The sequence below is a fragment of the Thalassophryne amazonica genome, chromosome 5, assembly GCF_902500255.1.
Source record: "Thalassophryne amazonica chromosome 5, fThaAma1.1, whole genome shotgun sequence".
In the NCBI taxonomy this organism is placed as follows: Eukaryota; Metazoa; Chordata; class Actinopteri; order Batrachoidiformes; family Batrachoididae; genus Thalassophryne; species Thalassophryne amazonica.
This window is the reverse complement of record NC_047107.1, coordinates 15070722-15090285: the sequence shown is the minus strand read 5'-3', so window position 1 is coordinate 15090285 and position 19564 is coordinate 15070722. Positions and strand designations below refer to the sequence as shown.

The following is a 19564-nucleotide window of genomic DNA, read 5'->3' as shown; positions in this document are numbered from 1 at the left end:
ATTATATCATTTACTAACAGGGACTTAGAAGAGAGAGACCTAATGTTTAATAGACCACATTTAACTGTTTTAGTCTGTGGTGCAGTTGAAGGTGCTATATTATTTTTTCTTTTTGAATTTTCATGCTTAAATAGATTTTTGCTGGTTATTGGTGGTCTGGGAGCAGGCACCGTCTCTACGGGGATGGGGTAATGAGGGGATGGCAGGGGGAGATAAGCTGCAGAGAGGTGTGTAAGACTACAACTCTGCTTCCTGGTCCCAACCCTGGATAGTCACGGTTTGGAGGATTTAAGAAAATTGGCCGATTTCTAGAATGAGAGCTGCTCCATCCAAAGTGGGATGGATGCCGTCTCTCCTAACAAGACCAGGTTTTCCCCAGAAGCTTTGCCAATTATCTATGAAGCCCACCTCATTTTTTGGACACCACTCAGACAGCCAGCAATTCAAGGAGAACATGCGGCTAAACATGTCACTCCCGGTCCGATTGGGGAGGGGCCCAGAGAAAACTACAGAGTCGACATTGTTTTTGCAAAGTTACACACCGATTCAATGTTAATTTTAGTGACCTCCAATTGGCGTAACCGGGTGTCATTACTGCCGACGTGAATTACAATCTTACCAAATTTACGCTTAGCCTTAGCCAGTAGTTTCAAATTTCCTTCAATGTCGCCTGCTCTGGCCCCCGGAAGACGACTGACTATGGTTGCTGGTGTCGCTAACTTCACATTTCTCAAAACAGAGTCGCCAATAACCAGAGTTTGTTCCTCGGCGGGTGTGTCGCCGAGTGGGGAAAAATGGTTAGAAATGTGAACAGGTTGGCGGTGTACACGGGGCTTCTGTTTAGGGCTACGCTTCCTCCTCACAGTCACCCAGTCGGCCTGCTTTCCCGGCTGCTCGGGATCTGCCAGAGGGAAACTAACGGCGGCTAAGCTACCTTGGTCCGCACCGACTACAGGGGCCTGGCTAGCTGTAGAATTTTCCACGGTGCGGAGCCGAGTCTCCAATTCGCCCAGCCTGGCCTCCAAAGCTACGAATAAGCTACACTTATTACAAGTACCATTACTACTAAAGGAGGCCGAGGAATAACTAAACATTTCACACCCAGAGCAGAAAAGTGCGGGAGAGACAGGAGAAGCCGCCATGCTAAACCGGCTAAGAGCTAGTAGCTGCGCTAAGCTAGTGGATTCCTAAAAAACACGCAAAGTGAATAACGTGTAAATAATTTAGAGGTGATTCAGCAGAGGGAGTGCTTTAGTTAAGGCACGTGAAGATTACACTGTGAAACAAATCGTTATCTAGTTAACTAGATCAATCTAACTGCGCAGATTAAACAGCTAACAGATACAGCAAAACACCGCTGTGCTCCGGAACAGGAAGTGATGCCATACCGCAGTGAGAGCCAACCACCAGAGCCCAAGCTGTGCGTGGAGGTGAGCCCGACTATCTCTAGTCAGTACCTCTCAACCTCCCTCACAAGCTCAGGCTCCTTCCCCCCCAGCGAGGTGACATTCTACGTCCTGACAGCCAGAGGCTGTGAGCACGGACCAGGCCGCCGGGCCACCGGCCCTCGACCACCACCCAGTCCTCTCTGCACCTGATCCCCATGGCCCCCTCTGCAGGTGGTTAACCCACAGGAGGGCGGGCCCACGTTGCTCTTTCTGGCTGGCCCGGCTGGGCCCTATGGGCCCCAACCCCAGGCCTAGCTCCAGGGTGGGGCCCTGGCTCCGCCGTACCGGGCGATATCTTGGTCCTTGATTTCATACTGGTCATGGGATCTTCTGAACTGCCCTTAGTCTGAGCAAAAGCCAAAGTATTCTAAAACGTTCAAATAAATGGATGCTCAACTGAGTCAAAGGCTTTATAGAAGTCTAGAAAAGAATGAAGCCTTTATCTTCAATCAGATGATTATAATCTAATAGGTCCAAAACCAGTCTAATGTTATTATGTATAGATCTTTCTTTAATAAATCCAGATTGAGTTTCACTAATTATCTGTCCTATACCCACTTTTAAATGATTTACAATGATATGTGTAAGTAATTTATATATAACATTTAATAAGGTTATTGGTCTAAGGTTTTCAGTATACTTTTTATCCTTGCCAGGCTTGGGTAACAGAGTGATTATGCCTTGTCTCATTGTAGACATTAAGTTATGATTTGCAACACATTCGTTTATGGCATTAAATAACAATTCCTTAATGTCCTCCCAAAAGAATTTGTAAAAGTTTTGAAGTCAGGCCATCTTGACCAGGAGCTTTATCTGCTGACATTTGTTTAATAGCTGTATCTAACTCCTTCTGCATTAAATCTGAGTCACATAGCTCGTTAAATCCAGAATCAATTTTTGAGGAACATGTTGTTTAATACCCTCTAGAAATGATAATGATGCCTCATGTAAATAGGATGAAGAATACAGTTTAGAGTAAAACTGATGAATTTCTTCTGCAATTATTTTTCTATCAGAACATTCTACGTTGTTAACCATCAAGACATTTATTTTATTTCTTCTTGCCTTCTTTTTTTTCCAAGCTAAAGAAATAAGATGAATTCTTTCTCCTTGTTCAGTCTGTTTTGCTCTGGATCTAATATAAGCTCCTTGTGCCCTTTGAATAAATAATTGATCTAATTTGGCTTGTAAACTTGATAAATTTAAAATGTCTTCCTCTGATAATACAGTTTGTCTACAGTACTGATACATTTCTTGGACCAGTTTAAATTCAATTTCCTTCTCTTGTTTGCATCTGGCTTTACTAAATTTAACAGCTAGATTCCTGACCTTATACTTGACATATTCCCACTTTCTGCAATGATTATCAATATCCTTATCCCTCTTAATGAGTGTTAGCAAGCTTTTAACTTCCTCAACAAAACCATCTGAGCTAAACAAAGTTGCATTGAATTTCCAATAATTTTTTTCCGGAATTTGGGATAATTATTCGATTTCACTGTAAATTCAATTACACAGTAGTCTGTTAGGGACGCAGCAGACATTTAAACATTAGCAACACAATTTAGTACATCTGGAGATATCAACCATAGATCTTTTCTAGATCTTGATCTTCCATTAGGTTTCAACCAAGAAAATTGCCTCCTATTCATGTTATTTTCCCTCTAAATATCAGAAAGAGCGTCAATATTCATGAATTACTGTAATGTCGTATTGTAGTGGTTATCATTATAAATAGATAGACATCTATCAAGCCACTCATCTGGAACCATGTTAAAATCTCCACCTACTAAAGTGAATCTTATAGAATAACTTCGCTTATAATCCTCAGTAATATCTGTAAGGGTACGTAATAATGTTTTGTTTTGACCAGTGTTATGGTATCCATATATGTTCATTAAAATTGCAAAGACCCTTCAAAATTAATAACTACTGCAATCCAATGACCATCCTTATCAGTTTTGGAGGTTACAACCTCCCCCGGAAATTTTGAGAAGCATATGGCCACACCTCCAGAACGATTGCTTCCATGAGAAAAAAGAATCTTGTCTCCCCACTGTTTTTTCCAAAAAAGAGTGTCCTCTTCACGTGAATGAGTCTCTTGCAAAAAAAATGCAATGTGCATTAAGTCCTTTAGAAAAAGTAAGGTCGCCTTACGCTTAACATTGTCCTTAAGACCTCTTACATTTAATGATAAAAAGAGAGCTCTGACTTAAAAAAAGACATATAGAAATGAAATGAAAGTGCGTTGTGTAACTGTAAATGCTCTGAAATGAACGCAGATAATAACCAACCCCTTTAACTGTGCTCTAAACTCTGAAAGTTCCTCTGAACAGCAACCAGTTTATGTCCCCACCATTACAGGTGCAAATTCTTATCCCTCGGGATTACATTAAGATGGACACACATCCTACTGGATTCATTGCCCATTAATGAATCTGAAAGGCTCTTGAAAATACGCCTTCTTCCCCTCCTTTCTCGCTTCTTGTATTCGGGGCCAAAGCCTTTCTCTCACCTGTTTATCTGTCATGGTTAAGTCCTCCGTGAAGCGAATTTGCATTTCCTTGTATGTTTCTGATTCCTTTGTCAGTCTCCATATCTCGTCTCGGTGTTGACGTTTCACAAATTGGATGATGACCTGGCGCGTCTTCTTCTCCTTCTTTCTCCCTATACGGTGAATAGTGTCCAATATTTCACCCATCTTTTGTGCCCACTGTGGTGCGATTCTCTGGAGTAGATTAATGATCTCCTCTCTTGTGTTTTCATTCCCAGATTCTTTCATACCTTTCACTCTCAGATTCCACCTTCTGCTGTACCTCTCATCTTCTTTCAGCTCTCTCTTTTTCTGAAATTGACACTTTGCTTTGGCAATCCTTGAGTTCTGCCTCATTGAATTCCAATGCCTTTGCCAGGCCGCCAATCATTGTGGTGTTTTCACGAATCTGAGTGTTTATCTTCCAGCTTTTTTTTCTTGTTTATCAAATCTGGCACACAAGGTGTTTACTGCGGTGAGTATGGATTCAAGTGATGACTCGTTGGGCCTTACCCATTTCTGAATGTGAGAGTTTTTTGTTGGCGTGTTCATGGGAGAAACATCAACCTCCTCGATCACACACTTGTCAGTCCCGGCATTAGTAGCTTCCATTGCGTACTCATGAAACATTAGTGTGTCAGGTACTGCCACCTCGTTGTTAGCCTGCATCTTGCTAGAATGCATGTCGCCTAGTTTGGCACTCGTTGACAACCCGACATTACTTTTAGCCATGGAGACTGGCTTGTCCTGTTTGTTCGGCATTTAAACAAGTAACTCAAGACTTTTTCTGCGGGGAAACAGTCCTTATTTAACTTACTGAGGAAGTTTTTATGTGTGCTGTCGGTGGTGCGTCCGCTTAGTGCGCCATCTTGCCGGAACAGCGAGTAAATGGAACCAGTTTCTCAGTGCAGAGAGCTCCAAACACTTCCGGCTCACAGGTCAATGCATATAAACTGACTGCCGACGCCGTTCATGCTAGAGGTGGGCGATACCGGGAATTTTGGCATTGATCTGATACCAAGTAAATACAGACCCAGTATTGCCGATATCAATACGATACAATACTTTTCATATTTTAAGCTTCATAGATCCAAAGGATCCAAAAGACCTAGGATAAATTTCGCCAAACATTGTACGTGACAACAAAATACTTTATTATCACAATCAACATTTTTGTTTAAAAAAAAAATCACTCAACACAACTTAAAACAAAATCTCCTGAGGTAGAGGGCTGACAACCACAATACAAGGGTGTGCTGCTCTGTGTTGTCTGACACAGCGCAGCACTGCTCTTACAGACAGAGAGGAGACTTTGATGAATCTGCCGTGCGCAGCAGTCAGTGCGTGTGGGAGAGAAAAAAAGCTTGAGTATCGATCTTTTTACACGAGGATTGTTCAATATCAATACCAGCGTTAGTATCGATATATCGATATTAGGATCGATCCGCCCACCTCTAGTTCATCCTGGTAAGAAGACAGTGTTTTTGAAGCAACATAACAGCTTAAAGAGCTGAAAAGTCATGTTGTGGACAGAAAACGGTATGTAAACATTTCTAAAGTCAGTAGTGGACCATGTCGGCTCCGTTCTATGACGAGCCACTTCCAGTGTTTGGAAACAAAGCAGCAAAATGATAAGGCTGTTGAACACTTTACTGTGCAAGACCGTTTTTTTTTTGTGAAAGTCTGTAGTTCTCACACTCTCCTTAGAACAACTAAACTGTTTATGTCATGGCAATTTTTCTCTTTGTATGTATCAGCTTTTAACTTATGCGAACACCATATTAGGTTATCATAAAGGTAGCTTTTTTCTTAATTTAATATATCTAAAAAAAAAACAAACAAACAGACAAGAGAAATTAAAGTGTTTATTGTCAATACATTGAGAGTCACATTTGTAACATTATGTCATTGAAATAAGAAGCTTCTTTCATCTTCAGACTAGAGGTCAAAATTTTTACAGTCCTGGTGTTTACTGTAGTTACATTGCAATAAGGTGGATTTTTTTTGGGGGGGGGGGGGGGATTGACCACAATGTAGGGTTGATGCAATAAGGTTACGAAAAGTCTAATTTTTTCACATTAGAACTTTTGATGCACCGTGCCAAACTGCACATCCCTCCTCTTGGCTCAGGAATTGAACAACAAACTGCTGCTGGTGTTGCAAAGACGAGAAAAATTACAAATGCCAGGATTCATGTGAATGGGCTGTTGGGAGGATGAAATGGGCCAGTTACTCTTGTTCCAGTCCTGGATGACACTGTGTTAGTTGTGCAGCACTTTGCAATTTGCTGCCCCCACTTGTGTGCTGAAGGTTACACACTATAAAATGAACAAATGATAACATATGTTACCAAAAAATATAGATATGTTTCTCATATGAATAGTATAGGATGAGCATTGTTATTTAAAAGACAATCAGCCTTGCAATTTGAAATGGCCAGGTTTTACTACACAGGCATATCCCACAAAGTTTTGCCTTTTTGATATACTCGTATTTCATACTTATTGGCATATTGGAATGTGATAGGTAGTGGTTCCAGTCCAAGAGATATTTTGGGGCCCACTTTTCAGTGCAACTCTTGAGTTAATGCTTTCTTATTAGCATCTCACACACAAAGTCAGAAACATTTAATGATCCTGCTAACATCTGCCTGTTTTTGTCTTGTGCATAATGGTCTTGCCATTGCTCACTAAAACAATATTTTACCTCCCACATATATGGCTCATTTTAAAGATCTGGATCTCTAGTTTCTGAAGATGTGTATAAGAACCATGTGAGTGCTACACAACTTTACCTATCTCATTTCAAACATGCCTAAAAATGTTAGTTTTTATTCTTGGAAAAAAAAGCATATGTCAAAAGCATTTAGCTTGGACATACTTTACAGCAGACATTCCCTACTCACTACAATTGTTCATGTTGTTGGCAAACAACTGTGTGAAATAACAGGTCTCTAGTCATAAGCATTTTGCTTTCAGTGAGACTTTTTGTGAGAATAATCCATTCGGCACAATTGGTCCAATTTTGTGCCAGATTGCTTTATTTGCATTATATGTCTTCTTAGACCATAAAAAAAAAAAAAAAAAACACATTTTCATGTAGAAGTGCCAGCCTCTGATAAGATTCATCTATAGATCTCTTATACATGCACTAAATTACAGGAGGTTGGGAGTGGACCGAGTAAGACGATGCTGTCGACTGTCAGTAGACTGATTCTGCTCGGAGTTGGTGCTCCTCTTTTTCATGGGTTTTACCGGCACACTGAAGCTGGAAGCTCCTCCACTCTCCCGTTGCTGATAACCCCTTGCAAGAAGAAACTGCTGGAATCGTTCCCATTTCTACAGACAGACTTGACCTTACTTCGATGCCACGATCCTGGGAATGCGCAGTGTTTATATACAGTGAGGAAACTAAGTATTTGAACACCCTGCAATTTTGCAAGTTCTCCCACTTAGAATCATGGTGGGGTCTGAAATTTTCATCTTAGGTGCATGTCCACTGTGAGAGACAATAATCTTAAAAAAAAAAAATAAAAAAAAAATTGGAAATCACATTGTATGATTTCTTAATAATTTATTTGTATGTTACTGCTGCAAATAAGTATTGAACCCTACCAACCAGCAAGAATTCTGGGCTCTCACAGACCTGTTAATTTTTCTTTAAGAAACCCTCTTATTCTGCCACTCTTACCGTATTAATTGCACCTGTTTGAACTTGTTACCTGTATAAAAGAACCTGTTCACACACTCAATCAATCACACTCCAACCTGTCCATCATAGCCAAGACCAAAGAGCTGTCTAAGGACACCAGGGACAAACTGTCTGCTTGCACAAGGCTGGGATGGACTACAGGACAACAGGCAAGCAGCTTGGTAGAAGACAACAATGTGATGATTATTTATTAGAAAGTGGAAGAAACACAAGATGACTGTCAATCTCCCTCAGTCTGGGATTCCATGCAAGATCTCACTTTGTGGGGTAAAGATGACTCTGAGAAAGCTCAGAACTACACAGGAGGACCTGGTCAATGACTGAAGAGAGCTGGGACCACAGTCACAAAGATTACATTAGTAACACATGATGCTGTCATGGTTTAAAATCCTGCAGGGCAGCAAGGTCCCCCCTGCTAAAGCCAGCACATGTCCAGGCCCATTTGAAGTTCACCAGTGACCATCTGGATGATCCAGAGGAGGCATGGGAGAAGGTCATGTGGCAGATGAGACCAGAATAGAGCTTTTGGAATCAACTCCACTTACCATGTTTAGCGGATGAGAACAACCCCAGAAAACCATCCCAACCATGAAGCATGGGGGTGGAAACATCATACTCTGGGGGTGCTCTTCTGCAAGGGGACAGGACGACTGCACCGTATTGAAGGGAGGATGGATGGGGTCATGTATTGTGAGATTTTGGCAAACAACCTCCTTCCCTCAGTAAGAGCATTGAAGATGGGTCATGGCTATGTCTTCCAGCATGACAGTGGCCCCAAACACACAGCCAGGGCAACTAAGGAGGGGCTCTGTAAGAAGCATTTCAAGGTCCTGAGTGGCCTAGCCAGTCTCCAGACTGAGGCTACTGTACCAAATATTAACATTGATTTTCACAGGTGTTTCAAATACTGTCTCTCACAGTGGACATGCACCTAAGATGTAAATTTCAAACCCCTCCATTATTTCTAAGGGGAGAACTTGCAAATTGCAGGGTGTTCAAATACTTATTTTCCTCACTGTACTTACCCAGCGCCACTGCGGTGCTGAAAACTTGAAACTGGCTGATAAATCCTGGAACTAAAATGGTGGTTCCTGCCTACACTGACGAGCCCACTCTAACCAGAACTGAATAAATAAACAAATAAGCTGAGAATGGTGTCATTATTGTGTATAACAGCAAAAATAATGACAAAGGTCAATTTATAAGAATCAAAAATGATATCTGTTTCATTTCTGCATAAAAAGTGATGTAAATGATTGTTTGATCAAACTGGATTAAAAAATAAGTTTTGAATATATTGAATGGCGGCTTTGCTTGAGCTGCTGCCCCCGCGACCCGACTCCGGATAAAGCGGAAAAAAAATGGATGGATGGATGGATGGTCTGCAAAGGTCAACATCCACTGGATTCTACAACAGATGATGTATTTCACCAAATAACACAATAATGAAGCAGAACAGAAAATATATGAAGATGATTGGAGCATTTTTAAATTTTGACCTCTGTGTGATCCTTCATTAACCCCAACCTGACTGTAGACGTCCTTTCCACATGTCTGACAGACATTTTGTTTGTGTTGAGACATAAAATGACACATGAACATGACACTAAATTTTCAGCTGGACAAAGAAACTCTGATGTCTGTTTGGTGTTTTGGTTTCTAATCTGTTTTTTTTTTTCTTTCAATTTTTCCTTTCATATTTGTTGTTTCTTTGGGGGGGCAGCACGGTGGCTTAGTGGTTAGCACTGTTGCCTCACAGTGAGAAGGTCATGGGTTCAATTCCCGCCTGTGGCCTTTCTGTGTGAAGTTTGCATGTTCTCCCCGTGTTTGCGTGGGTTTCCTCCAGGTGCTCCGGTTTCCTCGCACAACCAAAGACATGCTGGTTAGGTGGACTGGAATCTTTAAATTGTCCGTAGGTGTGCGAGTGTGTGTGAATGTGTTTGTCTGTTTGTGGCCCTGTGACAGACTGGCATCCTGTCCTGGGTGTACCCTGCCTCACACTCTGTGACTGCTGGGATAGGCTCCAGCCCCTCGCGACCCTTAATTGGACTAAGCGGTTGAAGATGAGTGTGTGTGTGTGTGTGTGTTGCTGTGAACACTTTGTTATTCTTGAACCTCAAAGTTCTACGTGAATAAAATAATAATTATTCATGTTGTTTCAGGATCACTGATGGATTTCTATTTTATTTTCAGATGGTCTCTGAAGCCGTCGCTGCCTTCGAGGAGATGCTGACAGGAAATCAGCACACAGCTCCTCCTCCTGCACCTCCTCTCCCTGCAGTTTGTTCTCTCCTGCATGGAGGTCAAAGGTCACTATGAGCTGCATCTTGAGTCGGTGCCCGACAACAGAAAGAGGAAGAAACAGTCAGATCACACATGTTGTATGTTCAAATCCCTCACATGAGACCTTTGTTTTTAGAACCAGACATCTGAATGTTCTTTTCTTTCTTTTTCTCTATTTTCTTTTGTTCTTTTTTGTCTTCTCACTTTCAATCTTTTCCTTCCTTCCTTAGGAGTTTCGAACTGTGGATTTATGGACCAAAGCCCTTTTTTTAAACACTATTTATGAAAATATCTTGAAATGCACATTTGTTAATTTTTGTAAACAAATGTTTGAATTCATTGTTTTTTTTGTTTGTTTTTTTTTAATAACTAACAGATCAGTTATTTAGTTCTTGGGCTTGGACACAGACGGAGGACTCTCTTGGTTCTGTCCATACATAGGAGTTCTGTAATCAGCTCACACCGAATATGAGAAGAAGAGAATCTGAAAATATGATTTTCAAGCAAATATTAAAGGCTACGAGCTCCCTGCACCCCTTGGAACCAAAACTGTCTCAGGCTGAGGACACTGAGACACAAACAGCACCCAGTGACCAAAAACAAGCTGTTTTATAATCCACCAAAGTTTGAAATCAGTGTCTGAATTTGTCCAGTGAAACAATTAGGATAAAACCATCTGTCAAATGCATGAGAACAAATGTGTCCACGCAGTGTCTGTCAAATGTCCCCACTCCACTGGACTTTGGCATGTATTTGGAGAAGATGCTGCAATTTTCTTTGGGAGTGATAAGGATGGACAGGATTTGTACATATCAGAGGGATATACTCAGGGTATATAGAAAAAAGGATGCTGAGGATGGAGACACCAGGCAGGAGGAGAAGAGGGAGGACAAAGAGGAGGTCTATGGACGTGGTGAGGGAGGACATGCAGGTGTTTGGTGTGACAGAGGAAGATGCAGAGGACAGGGTGAGATGGAGACTGATGATCTGGTGTGGTGACCCCGAACAGGAACAGCCGAAAGAAGAAGACATCAAACTGATCACATGCTGCTGTAGGCGGGGTTTAATGGGCTTGTAGCCCCCAAATAACTTCAGTCACCTGACCGTAACCCCACCAAAAAAAGAACACGCACCAGTCACAGTTCTTTGATGAAAGGTTCAGTTTGTGACCATCATGCTTCTCTGCACACAGCTGCAGTACATGAGAGAACGTTGTTTTGAGTCCTGAGTGAGAACAAATGAACTCAGAATTTTGATCCCATTTAGACCCAAACTCTGTGTCATGATTGACGGCCAGCAAAGAACAAAGTGGTTTGATTTTGAGGACAATTGATCACAGATCAAGTTGAAATGCTGGTTATTAGGTTATTAATTGCAGCACAAAAACTTGTTCTGGTCAGTTTTCTGATCTATGATACGTTCACAGCTGCTGGGGAATTTGTCCATCATTCTGCATTATGTGTCTTCACTGTTGATGACTAAAGGTCGAATCCCATCATCCAACATAATGCTCAAGGTTTGAATTAAAAACCTCATTCTGACAGTGTTTTCAGTAACATTTAATTTAAAGTTCTTCAGGGTGAAAATATTTTCCTTTTAAATGTTCTTTCCTCTGGATAAATCAGCACTGTTCCAGAACTAAACACAATTTATCATCTGCAGTCAAACTTTAGTACCTGGAGCTGCTTCACTCTGTCAACAGAATGTTTTATTCACAGCAAACAGTTACACTTTTCATTGTCACTTCAATTTTTCCTCAAACCGGATTCATATAGTGATTGTACAAATTACTGTGATGTTCACAAGTACAACAGTTTTTTTGTTGTTTTTTTATCCTGGTTCATGTTTTGCTTTCTCCAGGATCCTTGTGAAAACCTGTTTTTGGCCTTGTTTGGTTTGTTTGTTCTGTTTTCTTGTTTTGTGGGTCTTTGACGGTCGCTCTTGTGGTTCCGTGTGTGCAGCCTTCAGGCCTCTGAGATCTGGACCTGCCCTTACAGACGGGCTGAGTTGTTGTCCAGCAGCAGGTCCAGTGTGGAGTTGTGATGCCGACAGAACAAGAAGGAAATCCTGCAGGAAATCCAAGAGACAATAAGCATTTTGGTGTCAAATATTAAAGCAAAAATCTAGAAATAAATTAGTTTTTTTTTCCCCAGTTGATCAGGTCCAGTGTGATCTGTCCATTTTCTGCACCTGTTTACTCCAAGTAAGGGTCATGGGACCCTTGTCACCATTTTTGCCATTTTTACCCCATAACATTCAGTCAGATAGTCCAAACTATACCTTTTTGGAATCTTTATGATCAGACAAATAATGTGGTATAGTTTAACATGATTGAAGCATTTTTAAATTTTGACCCCTGTAGCTCATTGGAGGTCAGCTCCAGGATGGCTCCATATCTGAAAATAAACATTAGTTAATTTATAATGTGTATCAAATTTCATGCTTTTGTTGCAAGCTGAATGATTGTTTAGGTTATCTGCTGCGCTAAGATATTTATCTTCACTGGAAAAAGTTTGTGCTGCCTTTCCATCATGAAGAGCAGAGCGTTCAACACACAACAGACAATGAATCAGACCTCATGACATTGTCATTTCATGTCCCAGCAGACAGTGAGTTCAGACCAAAAGCAGCACAGAAACATCACTTTTAAAAAGAGTAAAAACTGATTTACTTTAAAGGGGCCAAGAAGGAGAGATGGACAATCAGCAGCAAGTGGACAGACAGAGCTGAGGACGAGTGGACTGTGACATGAAGTAGTGCTGAGAGGGGACACGGTGGCGGTGAGACAGATGGACGGTGTGTTTTGTGGAGCTGCAGACTGACTGGACGGACGCTTGAATGACCCTGAAGACAACACAGGGACAAAGGAAGACAACACAAGGAGAAAAGACATGTGAAGTTTGTATGAACATGTTTATGGTCAAATAAGCAAAAAACGTCCAGAACTACAAGATTCTCCATCATTCATGTGCACAGTTCAAAGTGCATTACAACAAATGAGACCTTACAAAATCCAAAACATATAGATCTAATAAAGTTCTGATAAAATGTTGATCTGTGAGACAGATGGACGAGGTGGACGGTGTGTTTTGTGGAGCTGCAGACTGACTGGACGGACGCTTGAATGACCCTGAAGACAACACAGGGACGCTTGAGAAGGGAAGTGCATTAGAACAAAACGAGAACTTACAAAATCTATAACATATAGATCTAATAAAATGTTGATCTGTCCTCTGACTCTGTCTGGAAAAACAGATAAAAACATCTGAACTGGAACTGACATTCTGATGACTGATGCAGTCAACCTGTAAGATTTGACTCAATCGTCCACCAGATATCAAGAAAAACATTGATGAGAAATCAGGTCAGATTTATCCAGATGTCTTCTCAATGGGACCTCTGGTGACCTTTGACTATTAGTTGTGTCCCTCGCTCTCTGTTTCCCTTTTATGTCGTCTCCTTTCTACTTTCAGTCAAAACTGATTGTTTCTTTATGATATTTTAACTCACTTGGCTAAAATACAAGATACTTTTTGTGCATATTGGAGACATTATATTGTGAATCCTGATGAGAATAATAAGGAACAAAACTGACGGTGAATAAAATCCATTTTATGATTTAAATCAGAAAACATCCAAAGGGATTTCAGTTTTATGTTTGTCATGATGGAAGTTTGTCTGATTACTTTTGGGCTCTTAAAATGGAGCGACTGTGGATAAAAATGGTTTTAATTCCTTCAGTGTCAAATTCAGATGTGTTTTTGTCCTTAAATTCTTCATGTATATGAATCAAATAAAAATTCATCTTTTTGACTTTTACATCAGTGAACAACAGTTTAAAAGTATTTGATGAAGCTGAGTGATGAGACAGTGACCACAGTCCACACCTCTGACCCCAAAAACAACCAACCACAGGGTGTCCATGTTTCTACTGACTGTGGTTGAGTTTCTACTTTGGGGTCAGTTTGCAGGATTGTGCCCCCCCCCCCCCCCCGTCATCCTCTATGGATGATTCTAACTTACCCAGTGCTGCAGTGGGTGTCACTGGAACCAGGGGTGAAGCATCAGCTGCTCCAAGTCAGCTCGCTTCTCTGGACATTCACACAGACATTTGTCCAGGAAATCCTGGCAGTCTGAGAAATATCAGGAAAGGAAAGATAAATGTGGAGACCTGAGTAATTCATCAAAAACTGAAATTATGGCAAAATACATTTTATATAAGAAAGGATATTTACAGAAAACCAGAGTTGAACTGTACTGCAGTGAACAAAATGTATCTCTTACTTTTGGATACTTTTAAATCCATGTTGAGGTTTTTCTGAAGGAACTTTTCTATCAGAAACAGCTGGTTTCCTTCCAGCAGGCCGTACATCAGCACGCCCAGCTGCCACACGGTGGTCGGACATGCCCTGTATTTATTCTTCCAGAAGACCTCTGGAGGGGCATAAGGACCTGTACCTGCAAAAAAAGAGCACAGACACATGAGGTGAGATGGACACAACAAAAAGTCAGTCCTATATGGGCCTTGAAGCCCGTTGGTGTCAGTGTTTTTCTCTGGATTCAACAGCATGAAGCTAATGAGAGTCAATGACATCCCTTAGACGGGACGCCAGTCTGACTCAGGTTATTTCATCCAGCCAAAGCCGGTACCATTTCCAGCCGGGTGGGCTGAAATAATGCGCCAAGGATGCAAGAAAATCATCAGAGTTTATTTATTTATTTGTCTGTTTGTCTATTAGTAGGATTACGTCAAAACTACTGCACAGATTTTGAAAATATTTCCACCACAGATAGATATTAGGCCTTAGAAGACTCCATTAAATTTGGGAGGTGATCCGGATCAAGATTTCACTTTACATAGGCATTGAAGGATTACGTCAAAACTACTTCACGGATTCTCACCAAATTTCCACGACAGATAGATATTAGGGCATACAAATGAAGAGCTGCCCCCCCCCCCAAATCGACACACATACACACAATTTCAACATCTTTGTGTGTTTCTTTGTATTCTTTTACACATCTTAAACACATTTTAAAAGTATGTGTGTTTTTAAGGAACTGTCTTTGCATTTACACATTTTACAGCCTTTTCAAACATTTTAAATGTGTTTTTAAAGAACTTTCTATTCTTCTATTTTTATCTTTTGTTATATTTAAAAAAAACATTTAAACATCTCGGTGTGTTTTTAAATAACACATTTTAACATAAATAATAAGGGATGGGTATTGATAAGATTTTATCAATATCAATGTCATTATTGATTCCGCTTATCAATCCAATTGCTTATCGATTCCCTTATCAATACCTCCTGTGAATTTTCTGTGTACTAAAAGTAGGCTTAACAGGTTTTCTATGTCAATAACATTTTATTGAGTCTTTAAGTAAATAAATATGAAATTGGTCACTGGATCCTTGATCTCTGGACATATACTCAACAAAAATATAAACGCAACACTTTTGGTTTTGCTCCCATTTTGTATGAGATGAACTCAAAGATCTAAAACTTTTTCCACATACACAATATCACCATTTCCCTCAAATATTGTTCACAAACCAGTCTAAATCTGTGATAGTGAGCACTTCTCCTTTGCTGAGATAATCCATCCCACCTCACAGGTGTGCCATACCAAGATGCTGATTAGACACCATGATTAGTGCACAGGTGTGCCTTGGACTGCCCACAATAAAAGGCCACTCTGAAAGGTGCAGTTTTGTTTTATTGGGGGGGGATACCAGTCAGTATCTGGTGTGACCACCATTTGCCTCATGCAGTGCAACACATCTCCTTCGCATCATCCGTGAAGAGAACACCTCTCCAACGTGCCAAACGCCAGCAAATGTGAGCATTTGCCCACTCAGGTCGGTTACGACGACGAACTGGAGTCAGGTCGAGACCCCGATGAGGACGACGAGCATGCAGATGAGCTTCCCTGAGACGGTTTCTGACAGTTTGTGCAGAAATTCTTTGGTTATGCAAACCGATTGTTCCAGCAGCTGTCCGAGTGGCTGGTCTCAGACGATCTTGGAGGTGAACATGCTGGATGTGGAGGTCCTGGGCTGGTGTGGTTACACGTGGTCTGCGGTTGTGAGGCTGGTTGGATGTACTGCCAAATTCTCTGAAACGCCTTTGGAGACGGCTTATGGTAGAGACATGAACATTCAATACACGAGCAACAGCTCTGATTGACATTCCTGCTGTCAGCATGCCAATTGCACGCTCCCTCAAATCTTGCGACATCTGTGGCATTGTGCTGTGTGATAAAACTGCACCTTTCAGAGTGGCCTTTTATTGTGGGCAGTCTAAGGCACACCTGTGCACTAATCATGGTGTCTAATCAGCATCTTGGTATGGCACACCTGTGAGGTGGGATGGATTATCTCAGCAAAGGAGAAGTGCTCACTATCACAGATTTAGACTGGTTTGTGAACAATATTTGAGGGAAATGGTGATATTGTGTATGTGGAAAAAGTTTTAGATCTTTGAGTTCATCTCATACAAAATGGGAGCAAAACCAAAAGTGTTGCGTTTATATTTTTGTTGAGTGTAAATAAAAATAAACAAAATCTGTAGTTTTTCTCAAAAGCATTTCCTTTCAGACATTAATGGCATGAATGTCACTCCATACCTCTGAGCTGAGCTCAGCTGCGCGTCATCGTCAACGCAGGACGTCTCATTTTGGGAGGAAAAAATGTTTTAGTCAGTTGTCTGTGTTATAACGTTTGGAAAGAGGTGGCTTTTGATTTAAACATTGATTCACTTTGAAGGTGGTGGAGGAGGTGGTCAGAATGATCGCAGTGATCACAGGAATATACATGATTTTTATACCAGTTACTGTGTGTGTTAAGAAGATGTGAGGTACACAAATGTCTATCTGCACATGTATGTGGGAAAGTTCTGAATCTGTGCACAGAGCGAGAAAGATAACAACAGATCTGTGATAATGTGAGTGATAATGAGGAGTTACAGTGTCACATGCCCCCAAACTGAGACACGGCCCCAAGATAACGCGTGGCCCCACAGACACAGCAGTGTGACCCCATGGGGGAGTACATGCACCATGTCCACCCAACCAAATGGTTCACTCAACCCCACCTGCATGTGGGAGTGACGCTACTTCAGATAAAGGTGTAGAGTTGGGGGAGGGGGTGTGAGGATGGAAGAAGGGTTTATAACAAAGCCTTCATTTGGCATGAAATGACACAAACACATCCAGAAGCTTACCTTGGCCTCTTTCTCCTCCAGAAAACCTCCTTTGCTTTTGACATAGTCGAAGAGGTCAGAACAAGGAGATGGTCTCTCCAGAATCAGGATGAGCTCCTCCTCTTTGATGTACCAGTCCAGGAGGGAAATGGCAGCAGCGCTCCCACCACAGTGATTTCCTCCTGCAGCTTTCTGTATGAGGAAGACCTCCAGAGGAAGATTTTCTCTTTGGCCATTCGTCATCTAAAAACACAAAGCCGAGCAGGAATAAAATCTATTTACTTCTACAAATTCCAAAGGTTTGGAAACACATTAGTTTGTCAAATGCTCAGAGCCACTTACCACAATAATCCACTGCACACGCTCCACTGGGATGTGCTTGATGGCAACCTGGAAGTCCTTCAGTTAACACAACTCACGACTTATCACCCAGCTGACAAAGAGAATGTGTGTGTTTGTTTATGACTTACTGCCATCCCATCTGGGACACGATGGCCACTGTACACTTTTCTATAACCTCCTTCACCCAGAACAAACTCCTCCTAGTAGCTGAAGGCTATTTGAGTTGGAAACACATTAGTTGGACAACAGTTGTGTGGAAACTCAGAAAATGCAAGAGCTCCAGTGTTCCTATACATCAGTTTTGGTTTGTAAAACAAATACAAAATTGGGCTGTAAATCATTCATTGTTGAGGAAATCTGAAAACTGAATATATTTTAAAAGCTTATTCTGACAGTGCAAGATGTTTCCTGCTGCACTTCCACCCTGAATATTTGCCCCCTTACGTGTTTTACCCAAAGCCAATTAAGATGTAAATGAAGAAAATGAAGAATTCCTTCAGAATTCTTTTCGCATATCAATAATGATAAAGATGTGTAAAATTTACTTTTAATTTGCCTGAGTGACACTTTGAAACAATCAGCTGACCTTGTTTTCTCCTCTTCTTCATGACCTTGGTGTCAGAAGAGGCCTTTCTTTTCCTGCTGTTGGGTTTCAGGGACAGCATGATGGGTTTTCTCTCTACACATGGGACAAAAACAGGACCATTGTTACTGACTGCATGTGCTGAACTTAAACAATTAGTGAGTCTAATGACATTTCTGTCACAACACAGACTCAGATCACAGATACTCAGTGCCAGAAGACGTCTTCAGAACCTTCACTGAACTGAAGGTCGTAATAACAGTCAACAAATACATGAAGAACAAATGCAGCACATTTTACAGAAGAGAAACTACAGAAATATTACAGCAGACTATCAGAGTGTTCTGTTATATATGACTGGACCATTATCAGATTATCTATTTTTAAACATTTAATTATTACTGTTAAAACTGTAGTATTTCTCAATGAAATGTAGCTATGAATTAAAAAAAAAAAATTGAAAAGTCACAGAAAACTGTTTTTGATTTCAAAAATGATTCTGCCCAAAAATACATGTTTTTTTTTATCGTTATGTCTCCAGACGTTTTATTTTCACTGTTTTCATCAACAATTGATACAATTCAAGAGAAAAACAAAATCAGTGTCGTACCACCTGTACGTGAAAACAGAAGCACATAAATGGAAATGAATTACATTCCACAAGTTACACTGAATTGTCAAGTTCAGTGAAATCACCCAAATCAAAGGTTTGAGGCAGCTTGGTGACCTCAAGGGCTATATTTTTTGGTCCCTCACTCAGTGGCGGATTTTAGTACTTTCTGCTGCCCGGGGCGCCATTTTTGGCGGGATGGCACCGTGGGCAAGAGCACTAAACAACAACAACAACAAAAAAATAATAATAATAATTTCCACCGCAAAATGGTTTTCTTGTCACTGCGTGTGGAATTGGTAAATTGGCGCCCCCTGCAGGCAGCTGCAGGCGCCCTGCTGAGTTCACAGAAGCAATGAGAAGGTGAAAGAAACTACACAATTTTTCCGTTATAAAAGAAATTGAAAAGTATTTGTCCTCCATAGCAAAGAGCTCAAATCAAAAAGCAATCTTTACACATAATAGCTGCTTGTCACTTAACATATTCAACATTTCTTGATCTCATAGACATTTTCTTTTGTATTTTTTTCATTGTGTTACAGAAAATGTATGTAATATATATATATATGATTGTTTTTGCCTTTGCCTCCCCCCTGGTATTCTGATGTTCATGTACAGTTTACTTTAAATATTACAATAAAAAAAAAAAAAAAGGAAGGTGAAAGAAGCGGTGAGGGGCGTGCGGTGGGAGTTCATGGGCTAAAGTCAGTTACACCTCGACTTTCTTCCAAATAACGCACATCACAAAAGGTTAACATGATGTTAAACAAAAAGCTAATTTATAGCTTTAGTTGAACAAACCCACAATTCTGACGAACTGAATTCAATTTACTTCGTGTTTTCTGAATG

General features: G+C 40.8%; 1 protein-coding gene across 1 annotated transcript; it reads right to left on the bottom strand.

Annotated features, from left to right (window-relative positions):
• Nucleotides 1-14016: 14016 nt before the first annotated feature.
• LOC117509915 (serine/threonine-protein kinase pim-2-like) lies at nt 14017-17423 on the bottom strand. Its single transcript, XM_034169531.1, has 4 exons — nt 17202-17423; nt 17003-17072; nt 14260-14433; nt 14017-14108 (listed from the first exon to the last, which is right to left on the bottom strand). The coding sequence occupies exons 1-4, from the start codon at nt 17421-17423 to the stop codon at nt 14017-14019; spliced, it is 558 nt and encodes a 185-aa protein (XP_034025422.1).
• Nucleotides 17424-19564: the final 2141 nt, after the last annotated feature.